General features: G+C 44.2%; 1 protein-coding gene across 5 annotated transcripts in view; it reads right to left on the reverse strand.

Moving 5' to 3' along the window:
* The window catches only part of PPFIBP2 (PPFIA binding protein 2), a 142,680-nt gene that overhangs the window by 57,364 nt on the left and 58,310 nt on the right, over positions 1-27,006 (reverse strand). For 2 of the 5 annotated variants that reach the window (XM_008008017.3, XM_037999769.2), the window contains exons 4-5: positions 5,798-5,890; positions 1,490-1,603 (exon numbers count right to left, since the gene is read on the reverse strand). In XM_008008017.3, coding sequence (XP_008006208.1) covers positions 1,490-1,603; positions 5,798-5,890 — 207 coding nt within the window. Of the gene's footprint in view, positions 1-1,489; positions 1,604-5,797; positions 5,891-21,509; positions 22,140-22,207; positions 23,049-25,090; positions 25,189-27,006 lie in introns of those variants that run through there. The other 3 variants (XM_037999770.2, XM_037999771.2, XM_008008067.3) reach the window with 3 other exon arrangements.

Below are 27,006 nucleotides of genomic sequence, written 5' to 3' on the forward strand. Positions count from 1 at the left end.
GATTTTTTTCCATCAGGCTATTTTCTTTCCTGGGTCTTCAAAAGAAAGATTCAATTAAAAAAAAAAAAGCCTCAATTCCTCTTGCTAGTCAGATTTTTAGGGAATATTATGAACAAGAGAAATGGCACACAACCTAAGTAGAAAATCAAATGGAGCCAAGAATGTGGTAATTTATTAATCAGCAATGAAAAGATAACAAACAAAAGTTTCTGAGCCATTGGAACTGGTTTTTATGAAGACATATATATAAAAACACTGACTTACATTTATATAAAGTTATTCAAAAGCACTCAAACTAGCAAACACCAGAATTAAGATGTTTATCATGTAACCAAAGATAAAATGCAAAGCCTGTGTTCACCAGTATGCTGTCAAGAAACAATCTGAGTCTTATGCTGATCATGACAATTAAAAAAAAATGCTAGTGCTTTTGGGGGAAAGATTGTAAGTAGTCCTCTAATTGAATCCACTCATTTTAAGGACCAACCTTTGTTCTTTAAGTAATTGTGAGCACCTTTTATGTGCCAAGTACTCTGCCAGGAGTTATAAGGCATACACACATAAACTTCAGTCATTGTTTAATTTTCAAGATAACTTAAAATGTAAGAATGATTTAAGGAAAATTAAATATTAGATATATTAATACAGTTCATTTAAAAACCTAATTAGCTTCTCAACAAATTCTGAAGAGTTTTGATGCAATAAAAATTCAACACCCCTTCCTAAAAAATTGTAGCTCATTATTTACAATACAGAAAAAGTATTTAAGAATTGAAAAATAGTTAAGTCAATTCTGATACTTTTACTAAGAAAATCTATTATAAGTGATAGTAAAGATGACAATACAGCAAAAATTTTAAATGGGAAAAATTATATGATATTAAGCATACAAAATCAGAGGACTAAATTGCGCATCTCTTGGGACTACAGATTTGGAAAGTACATGTATACACATAACAAGGGCAAAAAGAAAACAAGGAGAAGACATTATTTGAATGGTAGGGAACAGTTTAATATTTTTTCCATTTTGATATCTATTAAATTATATTAAAATGTTATTTATGTAGTAATTTTTATTTAAAAAACTATATAGAGTAGGAAGAGGTGGAGCGGGATGGGAAAGGGGCATAGAATCAGCTGATAATCGACTTTCTAAAACTCCAGATGGCACTCACAGGATGAGGGTGAGGCCCCCAGCTGAGGGCTCCCTCACTGCACCAGGTCTGGGGAAAGTGCTATCTGGGAATCTGTCTAACCAGCTCAGCAGGTTATTCATCTCAGGGCAGCCCTTCCTTTCCCTACCCCCTCTGCCACCCTCAACGTACAGGTTGGTTTCACTTGCTGTATAAACACTATACACTGAGCAGCCAATCCCACCTCCAGGCAGGATAGGAAAGACGACAGCGAGATCTGTAGCCTGGGCACACAAAGGGGCTTCAGCACATGAGCTGCTTCAGAACCCAAGGGCCTTCAGTGCACCCGCCCTTACCTGTTGAAGCATCTCTTCAGCAGCATTGAGTTTCACCTGGTGTCCTTCCAGACACACTTCCAGGTCTCGAATCTTCTCTCCCTGGGCTTCTACTTGGTCTGTGAGGACACTCACCTGTTCCAGGAAATAAAGCAATGGTGGAGGACCAGGGACTTGACATGGTGCAGGAAAGCCTCCCCACCGCAGGCGAGCCGTGAAACCTCACCACTGACTCTTACACACAGGGAACAGTTTTGCTTTTTGCTGAATGGCGGGTGGAGGAAGTGCCCTGAATGAAGGCAGCTCCAGTTAGATTCTTACCTTACCAGGAAATCTCGGCCACTGCTCTGATGACATGGGTCACGTTTACTGCTCTTGACAGACTCAAGAGTAAAACACCCAACAGCCACAGGAGCTGCCTCTGGGCTGGACTCCTGCTCCTTATTCCTTTTCCAGAACAGCCCCAACCTCAAGGCACATCTCAGCTGGCTTGTCAGGACTTCTGCAACCTCATGTGGAAGAGCGTTCCAAACTTCATGGAAACTAACCAATGACCTTACCTCTCTCATAAGGGTGTGAGGACTGCTCACCTATCAGGCGAGTGTTTTGTTGCAATTAAGGAATGTGGGCTGTAAAGGGCATGTATTAGCACTGACAAAACTTGGCTCCAGAAAGGTTTTTGTGCTTCACAGGCCAAAACATGACTCTAAGTCATAAATATAGAGGAGCCACATTACACATACGGTGGCAGGAACAAAGTCATCTTTCTGAAGAATGCTGAGAATCTCTATTGAAAATATTAATTAGTAAAAACTCATTTACAGGAAGTCATTCAAATTATGCCCTAACTATATATTAACAATGGTTTTCATAGCCTTCTCTATTAGCAAACTGCCCCAGGATCCTTTTTCTTTATTAAGAGATGGCTCAAAGCAAGAAGAAAGAGAATGAGTGTCCTCCCCAAAGTGAAGAAATTAACAGTTGATAAACTGAGATCCTTTCGACCTTTTTGGTTAGAGTCATTGCCATTTACATATAGATTATCCGGAATTATTTCCCAGTCTGTAATGGAATAATAGATGGAGCATGAGTTGATGTAATTCATTTATGAGTGTTTAAATAAACTTTCTGAATTATAAAGCGCCTGTTTAAAAAGGAACTAATCTAAATTAATATGCCTACTTTAAGATTTCCATTTTTATTTTCCCAAATGATGAATGAATTATTGAAACATATTCCTGGAGTCGACACATGGTTAACATTCCACTTTTAACCAAAAAATCTGTTTAAAAAAAAAAAAAGGCTCTATCAACTTGGTCCACCTTACACGCAAACCTTTGTGGGTGGGTGTTTATTTATTAATCCCTGTGGCCCAACACTCTCAGCCATCCTGAACTAACTCCACTTTCAAAAGGGCAGGACTCTCGGGGTGGGCTTTGTTCACTGGAATCTAGAGTTTCTGTTTGTGAAGGATGTTTTCTGGTTAATCTTATTATGAGGGTTAAACATTTCTATGGTCTATACCATGTCTTGAGGCCATGTGTTGGTGATACTCAAGGAATTATAGGATCTCTAGCATTCTGTAGCTAATTGTTCAGCTCCAGGGTCCTTCTGAACCTCAAGGCTGATTCTAAGTATTACGAATGAAGGGATGTAGGAAATCCAGACAAAATACATAAAGGTCCTAAAATGTGACCTTCGTTCACTGAAAACAACTATTTTTGAAACCCTAATAGATGTTAGGCATAATTTTAGGTACTGGAGGATACACAAGTTAAAAAAAAAAAAAAAAAGGATGAAAATCCTTTTCTTAAGGAGTTACATTATAACAAAGATATAAGAGATTTTGGTTTTGTTTTTAACTAATCCTAGAAACAAAGTATTTTGTTATGTGTGATTTGCCTTTTTCTACAAGTAGAACCAGGAAAACTTTCTGGGCCAAGGACTCTAAATTAATTCAGTCTGGCTAAGCTGCTGTGTGCATTAAGCAAGAGGCTCTACCCTGCTGAGAATCTGCCTAACCAGCTCCACTGGGCCACTACAGAACAGCAGTGATCACGTAACAGATACTCCTGGAGTCTGCCCATAAGCTCCCAGTAGAGTAGAAACCACTAGGGTCAACTTCTGACTTTACTGGTAAGCAGCTTCCCAATTGTGTTAGGATTATTTAAATGGGGATTATTCAAGAATTTGGAATTTTAGAAAACTATGAATGTGAAAGGCAGCATTATTACACAGGACTTTAAAAAATTAAATTGTAATCCTCTCTAAATAGGAATGTGCTATTTCAATCATGAAGGGTCCTGGTTCAAAAGTTTGCAATGCCATACTGTTTGCTGCCAAATCTTACATTGGATACTCTTTCATTAATCATGTCATTGGGATATCAGTTTCAAATTACATATCCCTCAAATATCTGTGCTACAATGTGCTATTCAATCTGACCCCTGCTACCTCTCTAAAAGGCAGCTTGCACCACACTTTTGGGCACTGACTCCAGGCACAATGGTCCCTTGCTATTCTTCCCACACCCCAAGCACACTCTTGCCTCATTGTGTGGGCTGGACTGACCACCTGCTCTGCCTGGAATGCACTTCTCCAGGTATCTGCATGGCTCCCTGCCCAGCTTCCTCCTGTAAAGGAGATCTTCCTTTTACTACACAATCCTCATCCTGCTTTACTTTTTTCCAGAGTTCTCACCAGTGCCTGAAATAGTTTATGTATTGGCTTATTGTCAATTCACACTCTCCTTTTTCTTTTCTTTCTTTTTTTTTTTTTTTGAGATGGAGGCTCGCTCTATTGCCCAGGCTGGAGTGCAGTGATGCGATGTCAGCTCACTGCAACCTCCACCTCCTGGGTTAAATCAATTCTCCTACCTCAGCCTCCCGAGTAGCTGGGATTACAGGCACCCGCCACCATGCCTGGCTTATTTTTGTATTTTTAGTAAAGACAGGGTTTCATGCTGGTCAGGCTGGTCTCCAACTCCTAACTTCAGGTGATTCACCCGCCTCAGCCTCCCAAAGTGCTGGGATTACAGGCATGAGCTACTGCACCTGGCCCACTCTCTGTCTTTCAAATGGAAGATCCACAAGAACGGGAACTTAGTTTGCTTCCTTCACTGCTGCATCCCAGCATCTAAAACCAGCATCTCACAAGTTGTAGATACTCAATTATTTTATAATGAAGAAATTAATGAAGTGAAGAAAAACACAAAACTTCAAAGTAAAACTGTATATTTGGTATGAGCTCAGTTATTTAGAATAGAGGCAAGAGAAAAAAAAATACACTGGAAAAAAGGCCAAAATGTTAACCTGCTTCTTCAAATTTTTAGAATTTTAAAAGTTTCTAAAATCATTCATTACCCTTATGTTCATAAAATACAATGAAAGAATAAAATATATAAGGTAAAAAGAGATGAAACAAACACATTGCCACCTCACAACCCTAGTGCTCCAAGCTAAAGCCCATAGCCTGGGGTGGGGGCCAGGCCTCCCTCAACCCCTCCCTTCATTCTATCACCAGTCTAACTCATCACCCTTTAAGCTTTTAAGGAGCTGGGATTAGGATACGAGCCTTTATATTTTCCAAATCACCAATTAATATCTGATGCATACCAGACCTTGAATAAATGCTTGCTAAATCAATTTATATTTTCAAGAGTTAACACAGCAAAGTGCTAGACCTGCTTCTTCAACAGCCTTCTTATGAGAATACCTAACTCTATGTCCTACCAAGGCACACAAACTTTCAAAAGCAAAAAAAGCTCCCTTGACTATCCTTCTCCATAAAAGGTTTTAGAGTTCCTCTCTTTCAAGCAAGACAGCGATCAAAGGCTTAGCCCATTACCAGCTCCAGGGGATTTGGCATCAAAGTGATCAGTCTAGATCCAGCGTCGGACAACTTGGACTTGATTCCATTAGCATTCACCCTTAGGCCCATATCACCCACAGCTCTGTTTTATTAGTGGCATGAGGATATATCTCCCCTCCCGCACAAGACTCATGGGCTTCTGGGGGACAGGGCCCATTTTGTTCATTCTTAGCACCTGGAAATCAGCCTGGTCATGGGGCTTCCAGTGTATAGAGGCAAGTGCTTGGTAGTGCATGATAAATGAATGAATGAATTCACAGCCCCCCAAAGCCAAGTCTAGAGTTAAATGTCCCCTCAGTTACTTAATGCTTTATTTCAGGAAAAGTCTTTTCTAAAAACATACGCTTTGGAAGGAGAAAAATTCCAACAGAGAAAATCCCTTGTGCTTCCCTTCCACGTAGGGGAAACTACATAGTAGGAGGTAACAGGATAAGCTGATTCTCACCAAACAGTACCCACCTGCAATATGAGGGACTCCTTATCCCCTTCTAGACGTGCCAAGCGTTCCTGGTAGGTTTCATTACTAGCAGCACTGTGGTGGTTTACCTGGGACTAAAGAGGACAGAAAAAAAAGAATACACTTAAAAGGTTGGAAAAACATCTTACCAACTTCTAAATGAAATAGGGGATGCATGTAATTTGTGAGGATAGTTTCACTGATTATATGTATAAAACCACTCATCAAAACAGGAAACCACAAGATTTCAAAACTACCATGAGGAGAACCAGATCACATGCCACTGAAAGGTATGCCCTGGAAGTTGGCACAACCACCCCCTGGATGACCTCACTCCTGGCCAGGAGGGCCTCTGTGAAACTCTAGGCCCAGCAGTGCTTGACTTGACCAGCTGGGTCTGGGTTAGCCAGAGGCACAGCCTCCAGAGGCATGTCGACAATGAGGGTCTGCTCTTTGAGGAGACTGGAGAGCTGGCACCATTCACCAAGGGACTACATGGGAACAGCTTCTGGATAGATCTTGGTATCTCCTAACTCTCATGCCAGGGTCCCCTGAAGCCAAGGCACACCTTGCTGCATGGAGCCCCATCCTGAATATCACAGTGAGCATGAAGGATGGAGGATGTCAACTACAAGGCCCTTCACTCACACATCCCTTTCCACCCCAATCCCACCCTCTAATAAGAGCTTTGGTAGCCAGGCTAGCAGGTCACATTTCTGCAGTGCTAGAGCTGAGAGAAGCAAGCTAAGACAAACATCTTGAGAAGAACTTAAATAATAGCCAGAGGGATGCCAGAGCAAAAGCACAGGAAATGACAGGTAGCCAGAAACTACAGAAAACAGAGGAAAGGGAGAGGATGTGAAAGGTCAGAGGAGAAGCAGAATCTTACAAATGCCCCGAACAGAGAAAGGAGGTGTCACTTTCTTGTGTGTGTCTGACCTGGTTGTGGGCAGACAGGAGAGAAGGAGCTAATGTCACCAAGCTGGCCCCAACACCTCCTTCCTCCATGCGAATGGAAGACTGAAACCAGACTGGTCTGCAATAGACCACCTAGAGGGTTGGCAGTCTGAAAAAGTAGATCCAGTTGTTAAATGCGGAACTGAGTATCATATAATCTGAGCTGGTCCAGTGAAATCAGTGCTTCAGTATTCACGAGGGAGGTGTCTACCACCCTAGAGGAAAGTCTTAATTGTGCAGAGGCAGATGTGAGAGACCCAGAGTTGGGCCACCTTGTCCTAGGCCATTTCCCCACATTTCAACTTTTAGCATGGGCTCTCCCACCACCATGAGAAAAGGAACCTCCTTCCTCCTCTCATCCCACTCCTTCCCAATGCACTGCATAGGTGAGGGAGGCAACAGAGTCATGCCCAGTCCTAGAACAGAAATGTGGACCAAGCATACTGCATTCAAACCCTGGAGTCTCACTAGTGAAAGATGCATTGCTTGTTTGTTGAAGGTGCAGCCGGAGGACAGGCCCAGGTGCCACTCCCCAGGCCAGCTGTGCCAGGCAGCACCTGCTGCCACACCTCTGTCTTCTGCTCCAGCCCCTCTGGAGCCTATGTCTTGTTCATTGTTATGGAAGCTCTTAAGAACGTTAACAATCACAAATGACTTCTTTGTTAATGGCAGTTTATTGTTGCTAAATTAATATTCCAGTTCTCACATGATCAAATTCTCTGACTAGAATCCAAGAATATATTATAATCTATATTTTCTCAGAACCTGAGAAGGAAAGATAGGAGAATAATTCTTAATAGCAGGTCAACTTCTTTGTCAAAGAATTCATATGATGGTGATTTCCAGTGGACAGAGAATTAAAAAGGACCCAGGTGTCCAAGTGAAGCTCTGCACGTAGAACCCCAGTGCCAAGTCCACATGGACACGGAGCCATTTAGCTCTGGCAGCTGCCCATTCTCTGGCAGGAAATGAAGGACAGAAGACTAAAGGGAAGACTCCTTCCACAGACTCCAGAAGCCACTGTACCAACTATGCCTTATTCAAATGGTGTGCAGTATATTTTTCATTATAATAAAAGGTCTACCCATACAATCACCCAGAGAGGTAACTATTTTTATTAGTTGAGAAAGAGTAAGAAAGTTGAAATCAGAAATTCAGTTAATAAAATGTATGACCCAGATTCTATAACACATGCTAGAAGGGGGATCAAAAATCTAGATCCACGCTAGCAGCCAATGAAAAAAGAGAAGCACAATCAAGTTAACAGTTGTGCAGATCAGTGTGGTAAAATCAAATCAATTGCCTAGGAGAAGTATAATTATTCTGGAGCAAGGGATAAACTTCATGTTTTCATACAGAGATTTTGTGTAATGGGATCAGCAATACCCATGATGACACCCTTAGAGTAAACAGAGCCCAGTAGAACTCATTGGTTTTGTGTGATGTTCTCAGAATAGTTCAGAGGCTAGTGGACAATATGGGCCAAAGATGAAAGCAATTCTATGGAGACTAATATAATATGGTTCAGGCACAGTGCTGTAAATATACAGCAAGCACCTTGTGCTCAGTATGTGCCAGGCACTGTTCAGAGCACTTTGCCATAATGTTTGAGTTTCCTACAAAATGTTTCTATTAATTAAAATATATTTGAAAATCTAGAAGCACTGTTAGAGGACCTAGAACAGTGGTTCCTGATATTTGTCCCTCCTATAACAGATTCAAGGAGCCAACTCCTTTCCTAGCAGTCATACTGGTCCATACAGCAGTGGTGTGCATGGCAGACAGGTCCCTCCCGCTCCCCTAATCACTGTTCTAGAGGAACAGTGCATCTTCCTCTTCTACAGGTCCTTCAAAATCACTGGTCTCCAGCAAGCTTTTTAAAGGTATTAAACAGCAGTGAAAGATAATGTTCCAGACAGAAACGCAAAGTATCACTATCCTTTGCTTTTGATGAAGTCAGAGCCATGTGTTTTCATGATCTATATAGGACTGGGATGTTAAAAAAAACTGCATTCTTCAGAAGGGCATAGGCCAGGATCAAATGCCACCTACGCCTGGAGAAAAACTTGGAAAGCATCTGAGAACAGGGCCAAGAAGAGGATTGTCTTGCTGAATGCTAATACTCATCAGCCAAAGGTAAGGATTTGCCTTTGGGTGAATCTGTATATTCTGTATTCTTATAATGTGGCAACAGGTTCAATCATGTTCTGGTATCATTCTTGCATTATAAAATGACTACATCATCAGGGCATAATAAGCTTTGTGGTTATCAAAATGTGATTCCAATTTATTGAGAAATACATTTTAAAGGACTGAGTTAGGACACACCTCTGTTTTGCTCTACTTTAAAGAGAGCTTGCTTGGTCAACAAGTATACCTGCTTCTTTAATAGTGGAATTGCAAACAGAAGGCTTGGATGGATAGTGGGTCCCTGCATGATTCCAGGTTTGAGGCGTCCCTGAAAAGTCTCGTCCATGTTCCTGATTAGGTAAATCAGTGATAGGGCAGTTGCCCAGCTCTCCATGAATGAAGTCAGGTTGCAAGAACCAAGCCCACATTCCACAGAAAAGAAAGTCCAATCAAATTCTGAAGGATGCCACATGCTAATTTTTTGGGTTTTTTTTTTTTTTTTTTTTTTGGTTGTTCTTTTTGAGATGGAGTCTCATTCTGTCACCAGGCTGGAGTGCAGTGGCGCGATCTAGGCTCACTGCAACCTCTGCCTCCTGGGTTCAAGCGATCCTCCTGCCTCAGCTTCCTGAGGAGCTGGGACTACAGGTGTGCACCACCACACCCGGCTAATTTTTTGTATTTTTAGTAGACATGGGGTTTCACCATGTTGGCCAGGATGGTCTCCATCTCTTGACCTTGTGATCTGCCCACTTCGGCCTCCCAAAGTGCTGGGATTACAGCCATGAGCCACTGTACCTGGCCTACATGCTAATTTTCTATTGTTTCCCACTGTGATATGGCAAGTGACTATAAAGGAGAGTATCATCCACCCCCTGTTCTACTTGTTAAGGATGCTCAACCCACAGATGAATATAAGAAAGAGCTAATTTTTACTCAACCAATGACATTAGCCACTAGGCTAGACCTGCCAATGGTAAGCTCTGTTACATATATTTGATCAAACGTCCTCCCCCTCTGTTTTGATGGTGATTGCTACAAATGTGACAGGGAAAAGTCAATCTTCTCAAATTTTCCATTGTCAGAACTGTTTCTGATACTGTAATTCAGGTTAGTTACCTAAAAATATTGTGAGAATCATGTGATCTGTGTGCCCTATGGAGAATTGTTAACTACAGATATTTCCATATCCTCTTCAATTTTGACTAAAGAATGCCACAGTGAAACATACTACCTCTCTTATATTATGGAACTGAATCAAGACAAGGGCTTCTTGAATGCATATCGTTAAGAACTCAGCACCTTTAGTCAAGATTATTGAAGCCAAACCACCTCTCTGTCTATCAAGCTTTGCTCTCAAGAGGCTGAAAAAAGTTTCGGACACAAGGAATTCATCCTCTAAAACTCAGATCTTGTGGAGGCAAATATAAAACACAGCACGGAGTTGTCATATCAAGGTCTTCCCTAGGCCTTGAGAGTAATATTCCAGAGTGTTTCAGAAACAGTGACAACACACCTCCTTGATTCTTACAGGTTATCCTAGGGTCTGTTTCTATAAGACCCAAACTGCTACCACTGCTGGGCCTGGCAAGCCTAATGTGCAGCTTGAGCAATTAACAGCCTAAGGTGTGGGTATTTTCTAAGCCATCCCTAACTGAGAGGGGCCTCAGGAAGATGTATCAGCTGTGCAGGATATTCTATGGTTGGGATTCTGGAGTTGATCATGATAGTCAATCAGCCTCAGCAGGGAGAGGATAGAAAGAGAACTGCGAGTAGCCAGGAGGGAGAGGACTGGCTGACCAGCAAGATTCCAGCAGGGATAGTCTCCACATAAGGGGCAGTTTGGACCGTACAATGACACTAGCCTAACCTAAACCAGGTCCTGTCCCTGCATCTCCCATCCCTCCCCTTGGTCAGTAAGAAATTTACTCTTGATAAGTTCTTCAGGCACAGAGAGCTGGATACTGGCAGACTCAAGAAATCAAGATTTCTGCACCTTGGAGAACATTGCATTTTAGGGATGAGATTTTCAGGGGATGTGTAAGATCCAAAAAAGAAACTTCATCATGAATTGTGGTGAACCCTAGATCAGCCGAATTTTCCCCTTGTTCTCTTGCTAAGGAAAAGAAACAGAGAAGACTTGTATCAGTCTTGGCAGAGAATTCTTCAGCACCCTGCTTTAATGGAATCTATTGTTTGTGTAGAGTAGGCTGAGATCATCGCTTTTACTGTAATTATGTGGCACAAATGAGGGCTGCCATCTTCTTAGAAAGATCCTCATCTCCCTGCCACTTGATCCAAGCTTGACTTGTTGAAATCCTTCCTCTGAATTTTTAAACTTGGGAACATAGCATGGTAGTGGTGGTGCAATAGTTCTGAGGTTGTCAGTGGCCATGTCCTGCTCCATGGGGAAAAAGCTGGTTTGTAGCAAGAGACAGCTATGAACTCAATGTGCACAGAAAAGCAAACAAAAGCCAAGAAAAAGACTGGAGGCATTCTCATCCCCGGTGCATGCTGTCTAAAAGCAGAGATATATTCCAGCCCTTCCTGTTGGTTCCCTCTTGGCCTGGTTCAAACTGAGTTTCTGTTATTTGCAACCAAAGTTCTGGTTAATGCATTTGTCTCAAAAGGTGATCAACTGACTAAAATTTACTCCTTTGGAAACAGATCTGTAGGAAAGAATTCCTGCTATTTGGATATAGTTCTGAATTGCAAAGGAATTCTGCCATTATTGCTTGATTTACTTCAACTGGTAATTTTTAAGATAGGACTGTCGGTCCTAAGCCAACTATAGTTCAAACCAGGATTATCGTCAGGGGTTAATTGAGATCTACTTTGTGGCATAGGGAGTGTCTGTGTGGGATGTACTAGGATAAAAAGGAAACCCAGTCTCTTTTGTGTGTGGAACAGATGACTTTCTATCCACCACCTGTTTGCTTCCATTCTTATTTCCCATGTAGAGCAAAAAGGTTAAGACAGGGAATAAATACAAGATGCAACAGGCCCATGGGCATCAACCGGGGTTGGTGGAGGTGGGGAGCAGGATGTGGGATATGAAAAAGTAAGTTCAAACAAAACAAGAAATAAACAGGAGCTAAAGTCTAAAAGATATAATCAGAAAATGAATCAGAAAATGAATAAATGAAGGGTAAATAACAGAAATATATCTAACAACTGTTTAAGAAGTTATGTCGAGAGAATTACATGTCAGACACAGCTATACAAATGCCAGGTCTGGGCACTGGGAGGCTGAGAGCTCTGGGTTTCCTGTGCCCCTGATTTGGCCCAGCTGAACTTCAAGTCAGGGGATCCCTGGGGACTTGCTTGTATTGCTTCCATATTCATTTACAGAATTTCTGTTGCATCCTCCTCCGCAAGGGACCACCTTCTCTGCGGAAAGAGGACAAACCAAGAATAATTAGGAGGCTGGGGATGCACCTAACCATGTGTAATCTCAGGTAGGTCACCTCATCTCAGGCTTTCCATCCTTTCAAAAGAAAAAATTATGCTTCATGGAGCAACAGAGAGGGTCAAGTCAGGTCAGTATACCTGAAAATGTGTGGTACTAAAACTACAGAATGTTCTTTATAGTAGGGTGCTCTAAAAATTCCTGTGTGATATAAACAGTTTTTGAATAATCATAGGAATCCTTTTTTTTTTTTTTGAATAATCATAGGAAATGATTTTTAAATTATAATTTAACAAATGAATTTAGCTAACTTATAAATGAATTTAGCTTTGTTTAATCTAAAAGACCAATGTTCAGTTAGAAGCACCAGTTAGAAGGCATCATTTAATGCCTTCTACAAAAATTTTTAATTAATTCACTCTTTTTATGTAAGAGAACAACGGGGGCAATATTTCTGATCAGGATGTCTAAGAAATATCTATAAAGATCTGTACAAACAACCCAAGGAAACAATAACCAAAATACTTTCAGGCTTGAAATGAAAACAAAACAAAACAAAACAAAAAGAAAGCCTCTGTGATAGTGACAACACAGAACCCATCATTAGCTAATAGCCCTGGGATCATGCCTTTGGGCCACAATGCCAAAGATGAGTTCACTTCTCCACTATCCCTGAAAAAGTGCTCACATTTTGGAGTCATATATTCATGGCCACATTTTTTTCTTTTGTACAAGTGTTTTATTGTGTACTGTAAGTATTATGTGCTAGATACATGTTTATAATGAGTATACTGGGAATTTCTGTAGCTAATAATAACCAATCATAAACACATGGGTTTTTATTTCTGTTCCAATCTAGAGGTTAGTTCAAATGCGGGTTAAACATGAACTTTTCAGCCAAGTTAACCCCCAGCAGCCTCCTCAAAGACATCACCCTCTGACTGCAGTGGCTGTTCATATCCATGACAATGCTCTCTCCTGGCCTAGCCCTTCCACTGTAGCTTGGCCACGGGATAGCCATATTAGTCTCTCCATGGAGCTCTAGACAGGGTGTGAGTGCTTGATGCCATGGCTGGGGTCCTGCAGATTTGTGGGCAGCATGACTGTTTTATGGCCTGGCTGGCATTTGCAAGGAGAACACACCCTTCACATGTGCTCTGGTACATCTCAGGGATGCTGGGTGAGGGCATTTCTGTAGCACTCCCCAATTGGCACGACCCAGGAGACTTCCTTCTGGCACTGTACTTCACTGAACTAGGGGAAGGAGTGGGTTCCAGAGTAGTCAAATGGGGCAAGGGGAAGATCACAACAGGGCTGTCATTGGTATACAAGTAAGGAGTGTGGGAAAATCTAAGACAGTCAGTTCCCCAGTGTGACAGCTCTAGCCATCATGTTGGTTTCTGAAGCCAACAGTTGCTTCTCAGGGCTCTTGCCTTGGGATCCTCAAAATGCATCTGCCTTCCTTTTTTTTTGATATCAATAGCTGTCATCTTGGCCAGGTAAAGAGTTACATTTCCTTCAGTGCTTCTAATAAGCTATAAATTCCAGTGCCTTCAGGATCTTGGCCACAGTACATACACTGTCCCAACTGGTCAGAGCATGTTAAATTATATGATGGCTCCTTGCCTGTAAATACGCTGAGATTTTGAATACAGCATGTTGGGTAAGCCTGTAAATACGCTGAGATTTTGAACATAGCACATTGGGTAACCTTGTCCTGGATAAGCCTTAAAATGATTCTGCCTTATTTAGCCATTTAGATGACATGTATTTTTAGCTGAATAAGAAAACAAAAGAAAATGTATAGTGTTTCCATGCTGCCTGGTCAAAAGGATCTTATCAAAATCCAGAAAACCAGTTACAAGTGAACCATAGCTGCCGGGCACAGGGCATCAGGGGAGATATCCAAGTTACTAAGGCTATATCTTAAGCTCAGAAGCACCACTCACATGCAACCCCTTTTAGAAACTTAGAAGACATAAACCTTAAAAGTAAGGGGACCAAAATAAATAAATAAACAAAAATGATTGGATCACAAAAGCTACAGTCAATTCCTGCTACAGGACTCTGGTTACCCAACACCAAGGGATCCCAGCAGTATGAGTGTAGGCAGGTGCTTATAAAAAAGAAAACTTCCCTTAGATTTTTTTATTAAGGAGTTCTAGGGCTTTCTGGCACTTATTATAAATCTGACTATTCCCAGGACCAGTTCTACTTTTTCTAGGTGAAGAATGGTCAAGCCAATCTACCATCTTTGGCACAGTGTTAAAGAAATTTCTTCCAAAAGCAATGTGAATAGAGTGCAATCAGATCCTTTGCTACCAGGAGTCCAACAAGATAAAGTCTATCCTGACCTTGACCCTTATGCCCTCCTCCCCTCAATTATATATAAGGTGAGGTTAAGTATTGCTGATGGGGTTATCATCCAATGATCTAAATGTCCTCTTTTAAGGAAGAACAAAGCAGAGTTCCTAAACAGCAAATAAATAGCTTCTTGGTTGACCAATGTTCACATCATCACACTCCATGCATGTATATATTCAACGACTTGAATAATCTTGAGCACCCACTAGGTATCACTTTCTGTACTAAACAATGATTTAGTTCCTGCCCTTAAAAAGCTCTGTAGTATTACAGGGAATAAGGACAGAAGTTAAAAAGAAATCAACCTTTGCAGCAGGATGTAATAAGTACTATCATAAAGAGTTGTATGCACATGAATGGCAGGGGCATAGAGGAGAGACAAAAATATTTCACCTTCAAAAGAGAGAAGAGGCTTTAAAGTGGAGGCACCATTTGAATGATTGAGTCTGAAGGCTATAAAGGAATTCCCCTAGGAGAATGTGAGAACAGCAGCTTTGCAAATAGCCTTGCCAATACAGATATGCTACCCATGAAGCTATGACAATCACTACCCTTCAGGCATTCTGGTCTTCTGGAACTAACACGGTAAACACAGGACACCTTGAAGATGAACTGGCCGTCAGCTCTCCAACCAAGGGGCTGGCACAAAGCTCCTAACTGATCTTCCTGGAGAGCTAGATTTGTAGAGAAACACATTTGATTTACCAAGATTTTTTTTCCCCCCAAAATTATAACCTTGGCTGAGCTTAGTCACTGCTAAATTCTCTTTATCTGGTGGCTGGACACATAAAAAGCTTATATCACTGGGCTGCAGAAACAGCATTTGTATGTGTGCTGGTATCCTGTAATGAGAGGATGTGAAAGCCAGGAGGAGAGTAAAAAGAGAATACTCTTTGAAGACTGTCCTCACCTTGCCAACTCCAATAGACGCACTGAGTCATTATTACTGGAAACAGCTTCAGAGACAGTGCAGCAGGACTGGGTGCTAGAGTTGGGGTGGAGTGGGCGCAGTGACTCTCTTAGCCCTCCTGGAGGCTTTGGAACCTGGTGTCTCTTCAACTGTCTAGACCTCCCATATGAGCAACCAACAATCATATAGGCATGAAAGATCCAAAGTTGGAGAACACAGAATTAGGCAAGGGCTAAAATGAGGAGCTGCTCCTTGGGTCACAAGAATGCCATTAATCCTATAAGAGTTCCAGATGGAAGTGAATACAAAGGAAAGTGTATGGGGAAGATTGCTTGGGAACTAGAGGCAGCAAGAACAACATTACAGAAGGAATTTAAAAGCTGACTATAGGAACAAAGCTAGTGCTCACTGGCTTCAGGAGTGACCAGGAGGGAGTAGAGATGAACAAGCAGGCTAACAACTCACCAAGAATCTTAATGGTGAAAGGAAGGTAAGTTATAAGGCAGCATGAAGAGGCAAGCACAGGGTCAAAGACAGTTTTGATTTGTTTTTTCCCTGAGAATTGAGAAGCATTTTCCACCAAGGGCAAGAGACAAATAGGCAGGGAGGAGCCAAGAGAAGAAACAATCAGAGGAAGAAGAGGAGATGGAAGAGGACTGGGTCAAGGACAGGATACTGGGATAGCCTTGGCTGAGAGAAGGGACTCTTGGCCCATGAAACAGAAGGATGCTGAAACACAGTTACATTTTGCGGTGAAAGGGAGGGAGGGTAAGAGACTCATCTCAGTTTGGCTGTCTTTTTTTTCTTTCTTGTTTTTTTTTTTTTTTTTTTTTTTTTTTCCTATGACATTGGTAGCGACATCAGTTGAAAGAGGAGTATAAGGTTGGAGACTAATGGAAAAGTGTGAAAGAGCTGCTATGGAGCATGGGACAGAGAAAAGCAGGGATGAGTCAAAGGATCCCTATGTGCTGCTGCCAGCCCACAAAACCAACAATGACTGCGCTGCTCTGCAGTGCCCACAGGTTATTCAGAAAATGACCTTGGTGTGATACCACTTTGTTAAATCCCACTGGGTAAAAGAGACCTCTCTTCAAGGAGCTGGCAGGAGTAACAGGTGCTGGGTGTCAGAGATCGCAGAATTCTAGCTTCTAAATTATACCAGGAAATATGATGTACAGGCACTTTGGGTGTGTTGACTAGAAATAGGAGGTATCATAGGAAATTGAGGACAGCTAGTGCTCTTGGGTGACCATATCCACTGTTGCCTTTCCCATGGGATTGAAAAACCTCTCTTTTCAGAATCAAGGTTGGGTACATGGCTCCTGAGTAACCACAGTTGTCAGTTCTGATCGATGTCATCATCCCCATAACTCTAACACTTAGGAAGTGCTTCCTAAACACTTAACACATATTGAATTGGCTGGGCACGGTGGCTCACGCCTGTAATCCTAGCACTTTGGGAGACCGAGGCGGGCACATCATTTGAGATCAGGAGTTTGAGACCAGCCTGGCCAACATGGCAAAATCCAATCTCCACTAAAAATACAAAAATTAGCTGGGCCTGGTGCCGTATGCCTGTAATCCCAGCTACTCAGGAGGCTGAGGCAGGAGAATCGCTTGAACCCAGGAGGAGGAGGTTGCAGTGAGCCGAGATTGCACCACTGCACTCCAGCCTGGGTGACAAAGCTAGACTGTCTCAAATATATATATATGTGTGTGTGTGTATATATATGTGTGTGTATGTATATATATACATGTGTATATTATATATATAGAATTGTTTATCCATATATTATAGTCAAGGAAATTGAATTCTAAGAGGGTTAAATAAATTGCCCAAGTCTACACAGAGGTGAAATATGAGCCCAAGGAATCTAGATCCAGGATCCATGCTCTTAACTAGCAGGAACAGCCTTCACAGAAGCTCCTGCCTATTTCTGTAACTTTCTCTGCAGTCCAACATGAATGCAAGACAAGTCAGTGTGTGGAGCAAGGATGCCTATGTGTCTGCCTTTGCAGCTCTTCTGGCCCAAGTGGCCAGGCTACTGGATCAACCATTTGAGCACCAGATGACACAGAATAAAGTCTCATATTAGCAGCTTAAGTTCATTCCACTTTCTACTGCAGAACCCAAGCCAATTGCATGGGGGACCTGTAGTGATTCCATTTTCTTTGTGACTTCGAGTTGGAATTTGCTTAAGCACTGAGAGTGCTGGAAGCCAGGAAGCAGTGTGAAGATGCTGACAGTCTGGGATTTCTGTTCCTGGGAAAATGAATTCTTGCTGAAAAAGCAGTGGGTGGGTCCCACAGACCCTGCTCGGAGCTATTTTTAGAGGCGTGTTCATGGTTGTGTGGGTTGGATCCACTGGCCTCAATGTAGGACAGGTGGGAGCTGTTTGTGACTGAGTCCCTCTGGATACTTGTGGCAGGAGACTACCTTATCCCTAGGCTTTGTCTGTTAGAGAATGAACTAGAGCATCAGCCCTGATTAGCCTTCGCTCAGCAACCACAGCCAAGCTGGCCGGATCCAGCAGCCAATGAGGCCTCTGGTCACCTATGATGGCCCAGGTTGCAGCTGCCTCTTCTAGGTTTTCAATATGCTTGGTTTGAGATCTCAGTCTGAGTGTGGGAAGGCGCATAGAGCTGAAGCACTGAATGGCCTGAGAGGCACTGCTAGGAGAGAACCTGGTCCCATCTGTTCCTCTTTCAACTTCTCCCTTCCTGATAATCACCAATAGCAGTTAATAGCAAACATGTTATTGAGTATTTCCTACATGCATGACACTGTACTAACTGTATCGTTTTAGTCCTCATAAAGCCTGTATGTGGTAGGTACTATTATCTCCCTTATTTTACAGTTGAAGAAATCCAGGCTTTTGAGATAATTTACCTTGGATCACACAGCTGGTAAACGTGGCAATGCCAGGATTCTAATCCAGGCCTCACTCCAGACTCCATATTCTTAACTATAATGTTAATATTATACACTATCCCATCCCACAAGGACCCTGGAGCAAGGTTTCTTTTCTGGGCAAGTATTTCCCCTCCAGTTCCTTGCCTCTCTGACCAGAGGTATCTCCCCTTTGCCCTGAGACACTAACTACCACCTTGGACTGCTCAAAGGGAAAGCGTTCCTGCTCTGTGCACCAGGTACCTCTTCTTCCAGAATCTATGCCCTCTGTAAAGGAGAATGAAGATGACAGTGTTTCTACCTTCAAAAACATGAGTTCAGAGAAACCAGCTCTCCACGCCACCTCAGCTGAAGGAAGCACAGGAGAAAGGGTGGGTGAGCTGTGCAGATGGGAAGTGCTGCAGACCTGGGCTACAGGAGGTGGGGAGGGAGGGCCAGCAGAGGTTTCCTGGGAAAAGACAGCCTGGATGGAGTCAGATGAAGTGGAAGAGAGTTAGATAGGAGGTGGTCATCTGGGGTAAAAGCTCAGAAAAGTGAAGAAATACACTTGGGAGCTCATCAGGGTAGATATAAAAGATAAAACTAAAAAGGTAAGTTAAGGTTGGACTGCTAATGGTCTCAAAGGCCAAGCAAGCTGAAGGGCCTGAGATTTTTCTTCTAGACTAAGGGTGAGTCCAGGGGGGCTCATCATCAGGGTCATAGGATGAAATGGAATTTCTTTATTTATTTTTCTCAAAGAAGATTTTAAAAATCTGGCAGTAGTGTTTAGGGTAGAGAATAGGGAAAATACTCTTTCACACTGCCTATGAAATGTCTAACACTTTGAGTTTTGCTTTTGTAAAATGCTCTTTAAAATTCTAAAAGTAGAAGAAAAATATCTGTTCTGCTATGAGTCATCCTGGGGGGTTCTGAAGTCTCCTTACCTAAAGTTTCCCTAAGCAAACTTCTAATTGTCCACAGGAGCCAGAATACCCTGGGTCTTGGGACAAGAAGGGCCTTCTTACGTTGCATCACACGCAAAATTAGTTCCTCCGCACACAGAACTTCTCCTGTAGTAGGCAGAGTTACAGTATCTGCCCCAGGGGCTGGGACAAGGCTCTGACAATCCTAGGCACATGTTGGCTGAAAGGATTTCTTGATTAAAAGTTTCATTTGGAATACAGGGAAAGAAGGACCAAGTGATGGACAGTGCATTTCTTACATATTTCCTGCCAGTATCTCCCCAGTGGGACTTTTAAAAAACGTAAGATGATGCAAACCTTTCCCAAAACGTCTGGTCATCTCAGCATGCTCTCTGGTGACTGTGATGCCCTAGGGGCTGGGCACAGACAGGATTTCTGCTGGGTTCTAAAGCAATCATTTTATACATACTTGGCAGAGAAGATGAATAAAGAGAACTAGACTGGGAGATACAGAACAGGGTTCAAGACCAGGCTGCACCACTAATAGCTATGACACTAATACCATGAGGTTCTTAGCCCATCTTGGGCTTTGTTAAATGAGGGGTTTGTACTAACCGATCTCTTCAAGCCCTACAGCCCTATAATTGTGTTCAGCTGCCTCACTTTTCCCAACATAGCTTACCATATACCACATCACAGCTAGAGTAATTTTCTTAAAATACAAATTGGACCGCCGTAATGTATCCCATGTCACTTCCCTGCTACAAGTCCCCCAGCACACAAACCATGTCGCCTAAAAGCCTTACGGTGGCCTTCGCTGTCCTGCGTGATCCGGCGTCTGCCCACCTCTGCCTGCCATCACTGTGCTCAGCCACACGAGCTCTCCCTCAATCTGGACACTTGGCAGACTCTGTCTTGCTTAAGGACCTTTGTATACATCATCCCCTTTGCCTGGAATGTTTTTCACCCCATTCTTCACCTGACTCATTCTTACTGCTCTTTCAGTTTTCAGCAAAGTATAATTTTCTCAAACTCCCTGACCACTCCCCCCAGTCCGCCACCCCTTGTCCATCAAAACAGCAGTCCCTTGTCTTCTGTTCTTCCTCCAGGCACACTTATTGTTTGTAATCTGAGGTTTATTTCCTGGGACTGTTTCACCTACATCTCCAGCATTAGGTAGAAGATCCACAAGAGATAGTTCCATTTTGCTCACTACCGTACATCCAGTACCCAAACTCAGTAAAGATTTGCTGAAGGAGTGCTGCTGCACTCACACAAAAGCCAGCCAGCCCAGTGTCTGGGAGTCGAGGTCCAGGCATCTGCATGCCCCTTCTGAACTGGATGCTTCCTGGCTCTTCTGTCCTTCTGCAGTTACAATGTCAAATTTCTAACCTGTCAGCTGCTCTTGCCATTCCTGCCTCTGAAAAACATTCAGCCTAAAATCCCTTAGTGTGAAAATCTATTCATACCTATCTTAGCCAATTTAAAAGCAGCCACAAAAGAAGAAACAGCCTTAGGAGTACGATGCTACTCCAGCCCCCAACGTCCATTCATTCCTTGCTCATACCACACACTCAGGTTTGTCCTCTAAAGAAAGGGCATGAACAACTTGCAACATAAACCCTCAGCTTCAGAGCATTCAAAAGAGAACTCCCTGAAAGCTTTCCTCCGGAAATGCAGAAGCTCATTCTGCTGATAGCAGATGTGTGCTCCACTGGATAACATCACAGTGAGAATGAGTTAAACAACTTCCGAACCCAGTACATTTAAAAAGGCAGCAGCTTCCTCCCTACATCCTCAAACTGAAAAGCGGTGGGCACATTTTTCTGGTCACGGTGTCTGGAGCTTCTGACTGTTTAAGTGCCAAAGTTAAAATAACCAACTTTCCTCACTCCATTCTTGCCTTTCTGTACAGAGGCTCATTCACTAGAATGTCAGTGGAGAAACAAAGACAGCTGACTGTTTTCTCCCTGGTGTCTATAATTAGATTCTCGTGAAGAACTTGGCCACAGCAGGGCTTTGCCGGACAATACCTCCCCCTACCACACACATGCACACACCCCCAAAAACACCCTAAAGCGTCTCCCCCTCACTCATCTCCACGGAGACCCAGACAAAGCAGCCAGTCACTTACCCTCTTCAGCCACGAGAAATGCTTGTAAACATCAATGTCCCCATCCATGCTGGGCACCCATGTCAGCAGTTAGATGCCTTGGTGGAAAAAGCCCTTTTTCTGGCTGGAGACCAAGTTCTCTCCTCTTCCTTGCCTCTGCCCCCTCCCCCACTCAAGAACTCCAAGCTGTGTTCAAATTTCCCCACTTCCCTGGCCTGCGTCCTTCAGCCTCTCCCTAGACAGTTTCAGACACACAGCGACTCAGAGCAGAGCGTGCTGCTCCAGTGTCCTCCCCGACCACCTCAACAAACACACACACACACACGCACACACACACGCACCAGGACTGGGATTCAGCGCCCTGAGGAGAAATCAAATGTAACACAAAGGTAGGGGAAAAAGAAGACTTGGACGGGAGTTGTAAACACAACACACAAGCGCACACACACGGGACCGTTTTCAGTGATAATACCAGAGCCTGCCAGAGGGAAACAGTCCTGAAGAAAATTCCTTGTCTGGCTTCCCCCTTCTGGAGTGGCTGGAACTCATTACTGAGAGCCCCGATTTCCTGTCTCTGCTTCACTCTGCATTTACCCAGGGCTCCCAGCTGCTCTCAGTTTATTTGGGACTGGGGAGAAGACTAAAAATAAGTGCTGCTCTTGGAGGAGCTCACTGGTTCCCACACACAGCCTGACCCCCACCCTGAAGCCCACGCCTACCCGTTTTCCAGGCGAGTGACGGGCTGTGCCCCGAGGAAAGCCTGTTGTTTCCAAAAAAGAGCAGATTCAGAAGCAGCTCCAGTCTGGGTTCTTGGGCCTGCTGTGCGATGGGCCCTGCTGTGCGATGGGCCCTGCACAGAGCATTTGCTGTCCTTGGCGCTGGTGGTACCATCCATTAGAGACCAAATGCTGCAAACTCAGGGGAGTCTGGCCCTGGGCTGTTGGACACGAGCCAGGGCTCCCTAGGGGCCACATTCTGGACAGGGGCCAGGGCTGGAGGGTCCTGCCTCTCTGGCTGTCCCCCACTCTGGACTACCTGCTTTACAAACCAAGGAGGTGGAAAGGTTGAGGCTGCTTCACGCGCATTTCCATGAGACTCAGGGAGCAGTGCTGGGTAGACAGGGGCCTTGGAAAGGCTGACGGAGACCTGGAGCTGTGGCTGTTTTCCTCCTCTCAGGGCAGGTCACATGCGGGCTCTCCAGGTGGCCCCTCCAGCACTCCCTAGATGCCAGCCCCTACCTCCTCCTCATATTCCCATCTCCTTTGAGAGCTTCCCGCTAAAAACAGCTTTTCTCCCTTGCCCAGCCCTTAATGTGTGGCCTTTGGCTATTACTGATTATGAAAGTGACCTTCGATGTGGGTGCGGTGGGAATTGTGGTTACATGCAAGGCCCTGAGCTCTGCTGTGGCAAAGGACTTGCAGATGCATATCTTGTGACCGCCCTGGCCTTCCCAGGTCCCTTGGGGGTCACCTCCAGGGTTTCCTGGAACGCCCAGTCTGAAGAGAAGTCCCTATTGGGTGTCAGCATGTCCCTCAGCATGGCTTCAATGTCCACCAGGGCCAGAAGCAGGGCCCAAAAGGGTAGAAACAAAGCCTGGCAGCACAGTCCCCAGCAGGCTGGGCCAGCCCACAGAGATCACAGAGGCAGCAAGGAGGAGGGCTCTAGCCAGCAGCTGGCATGAGGGGAGGAGTAAATTCCTGGAGACACACCCAGACAGAGGCCAGAAAGGAAAAGCAGGCTTTGCTACCCATGCGCTGAGCTCTAGCCCCTTGCTCCTTACCTCTGGCCCAGCTCCACAGCACAGTGTGACCCACCCAGCCCAGGTTCCCTGCCCACGCTATGGCAGGATGTTGCCAAGGAAGAATATCTCTACAGGTACAGGGGTAAGTAGGTTGGTTTATCTCTGTCTAGAAGCCTGAATAAGTCACATGAAGAAATTCATCCAGTCAATACACATTTTCCCCACATCCAAGGCAAATGAAAAACTTCCTGCCTTGGGTTAAGAATTACCACATGGTATGCAATAAAGGTATATCTAGGACTCCAAGGAAGAGGAGGTAGACAAGCTGATTTGGGAGCTCGACAGGGAGAGGTGGTGCAGAGTTCCAGCCTCTACAGGATGGTAGACAATCCCCCACTCTCCTGGGATGAGCACAGTGCTCTCCCTTAGGTTCTGGTATAAGAGAGGAGGAAAGAGAAAGGTGGCCAACATGGCTGCTCTCATCAGCCCTGCTCACTCCCAGCTTACATAGAGCTGTGACTCAGGTGTCCCTCTTCTATCCCCTCCTGAGCACCTGCGTTCCCCTCTACTTCATCACTGACCTTGTCACACCAGACCACCCCTACTGCACCAGACTGTCAGAAGTATGTCTGATTTCCAACTCACTTCTCCTACTTCCATGCCTATAATTCTTAGCACACAGTATGAATTTAAACATTTTTTGGATAAAAGAATAAGGCTCAAATGATAAGACTGGTAAAGTAAGACTAAAATTCTACTTGAAAAAAAGAGACTTGAAGGTCTGTTTCTCCAGGGTAAAGATGTTTGACACAAAGAGGAAAAGACGGGACCCATTTCCTCTGTTATCAATGTGTGATGAACAAAGGTGGGGGATGCAGAGTGGGGGAGAGAAAGGGACAGAAAAGGGAGGAAGGTATGGAAGAATCCAGATAAACTGCAGTTAAATTCTTGACATTTTTATGGCATCCTCAAGTAGCAAGTCTTACCTCAGCATTGTTTTTCCTTAAACACCAAAGTACATTTTACTTATATTGTAATTCAACTCAAAAATCACAAATTAACACCCCAAAAGACCTAGGAGCAGGTTGGCAGGGGGAAAACGGGAGGGGCTGAGTGAAATGGGATGGATTGAGAAGCAAAGGTACCTCCTCACTCACCCCACCCCCAGGGGCAGCTGGGTCCCTGTCGTGGCTCCCTCATCACGCTGGCCTGGCAAGGCAAACCCATGGCTGCACCACTGCCCTAGAAGAGTCCATCCTGTCCAGGGCACCTCACTTGATCTACGGATGGAATTCCAGGGATCAGAAAAGCCTCTAAATATGTTCACCAAATATATACAAAGTACTACTATTTGTATTCACAAATCTTTCTCTGAAAAAGAATTGTCAGATTATCAGAACAGTCCATGACTCCCAAAAGGCTAGAGGCCCAGGTTTTATTTGGCCTAGGTAGTTACTCCCAAAGGTCTAGGCTGTCCTTATTATTGGGAGCTTGGGTGCCTGGGCTTCCTGCTCCCATGACACTGCTCCTGTGAGGTGGTGTCTCAGACTCACTGGACCCATCCCTGAAGACAGAAGTCCTCAGGAAGCACAAAGGGTACACAAATAGGGATCACTACAGTGACCTAACAGCCCCCAGGGCCTTCCTGGAAGTACTTTGCTCACCTACAACCAGACTCATTACTGCCTGCAATATGCAGCAGTCAGCTATGGGAAAAGGGCAGGAGACTGTTAGGCTGAGTGTTCTGGGAGTGAAAACACAGCTAAGAGGCCAGGGTGGTCAGGTTTGCTGGGGAAAGTCACTATAGCTTGCTCCACCCCTGTCCTAAGGTCTAGAAGAGAATCCCAGGATTGTCACCTACCTGGCTGGAATTCCAAGTACTTGAGGGAATGGCTGAAAAAGCAGCTGAAGTCCCCTGATGTGTTACTCCAGCTGCCTACCAGAAGTCAGCAGCATCTTATCAGGCAGAACTGTAAACTGAGAGGAATCTCATGGTCACATGCTGTTCCACTGACCTATCACCTACAGGCATCCTGGGCTCTGCTCAGCCCTGAGCCTTCACCTCTGGGCCATGGGTGGCAGCTGCTAGGACACTCCCTCATAAATCCTCATAAGTCAGATACAAACTTGTGTTCTTCAACAGACATGGTGCACAGTGGGCCCGCTGCTAGTAAGAAGGAGAAGCGGGGGAAGGGAGTGAAGAGCGCAGTGGAGGAAGTCCTGGCCACCGCAGCTCAAGCCTCTACAGAACACAAGCATGGAGAACACACTTCCAAAACAGATCAGGACAAAGATCACCAGAGTTTTCCTGTAAAGGGCTAGATGGTAAATATTTTGGGTTTGGTGGGCCATATAGTCTCTCTCATACTCAACTCTCCCATTTGCAGTGCAAAAGCAGCCACAGCCAACACCAAAACCAGTGTGTGGCTGTGTTCTAGTAAAACTTTATTTATGAAAACCATAATGTGAATTTATGTTATTTTCCCATCTCAAAACATTCTTGTGATTTTTCTGCAGTCTTGAAAAATGTAAAAATTATTCTTAGCTGATGAGGGTAAGAAATATGCAGCAGGCTAACTGTGGGCCATGGTTTGCTAACCCCTGGGTTAAGACAGTGCTTCCCCATCCAGAATGAACTGCCTGGACCCGAGGGGGTTCTAGTAAAAATGCAGATTCTGGTTCAGTAGGTTGGGTATGGGGCCTGCTGTTGTGCACTGCTGACAAGCTCCCAGGTGATGCTTGTACTACTGGTCCCAGGATAACACTTGGAGGAGTAAGAAATTAGGAAACTGCTTTCAAAAGTTCCTCAAGGCCGGGCATGGTGGCTCATACCTGTAATCCCAGCACTTTGGGAGGCCGAGGTGGGCGGATCACCTGAGGTCAGGAGTTCAAGACCAGCCTGGTCAGCATGGTGAAACTGTCTCTACTAAAAATACAAAAATTAGACTGGCATGGGGGTGCACAACTGCAATCCCAGCTAATTGGGAGGCTGAGGCAGGAGAATTGCTTGAACCCGGGAGGTGGAGGTTGCAGTGAGCCAAGATCACATCACTGCATACCAGCCTGGGCAACAAGAGTAAAACTCTGTCTCAAACAAACAAACAAACAAACAAAAAAACCTCCTAATTACTAAACAAACTTGCTTAGAAGCATAAATTCCCTGGAGACCTGCCTGACCACTAGCAGGTATCTGAAAGGGCAGAAGGCTCTTGGTAGTGTGTCTCTGGCAGGTTTTTCTTTTGTGGGTGGAGAGTAAGTGGTTGTCTACATGCTCAGACCTCAAGTTATGCTAACCTGGCAACATTGTCCACCATGGCCCCTGGGCCTGAAGCAGGAAATTTAGTGGGGAAGGATTTATTTGCTCTTTCACCAGTGTTTGCACATTCTTGGTCATTTATAAACATTGGTTCTTAGAGGCTGAAATAGTCTCTTTAGGTCAGGTCTGAAAGGAGCCGGATTGTTAGAATTTAGTAGGGTAAATTTACTTTAGGGGGCAGGGATCAAGATCCAGGAAAATTAAAACTGCTAAATTTGCAGTGGTTGAAGGCCCCCTTGGCTGCTGTGCCAGGAAAAGGGCATTCAAAATCCCCCAGGGGACAGGAAGCTTCTCTAGGGCAGGGCATGACATACACTGTGGGCTAGGAAATGCCCCCAGGAATGGAAAGGGCCATCCTACTAGCACCCCAGCAGAAGGCACTGCAGTCAAGAAATCTGGAGAGGTTTCTTCATATCCACAGGGGAAGGTCAGGTCTATGCTCCTAGGACCAGCCCTGTCTC

Source organism: Chlorocebus sabaeus, chromosome 1, assembly GCF_047675955.1.
Source record: "Chlorocebus sabaeus isolate Y175 chromosome 1, mChlSab1.0.hap1, whole genome shotgun sequence".
Taxonomy (NCBI): Eukaryota; Metazoa; Chordata; class Mammalia; order Primates; family Cercopithecidae; genus Chlorocebus; species Chlorocebus sabaeus.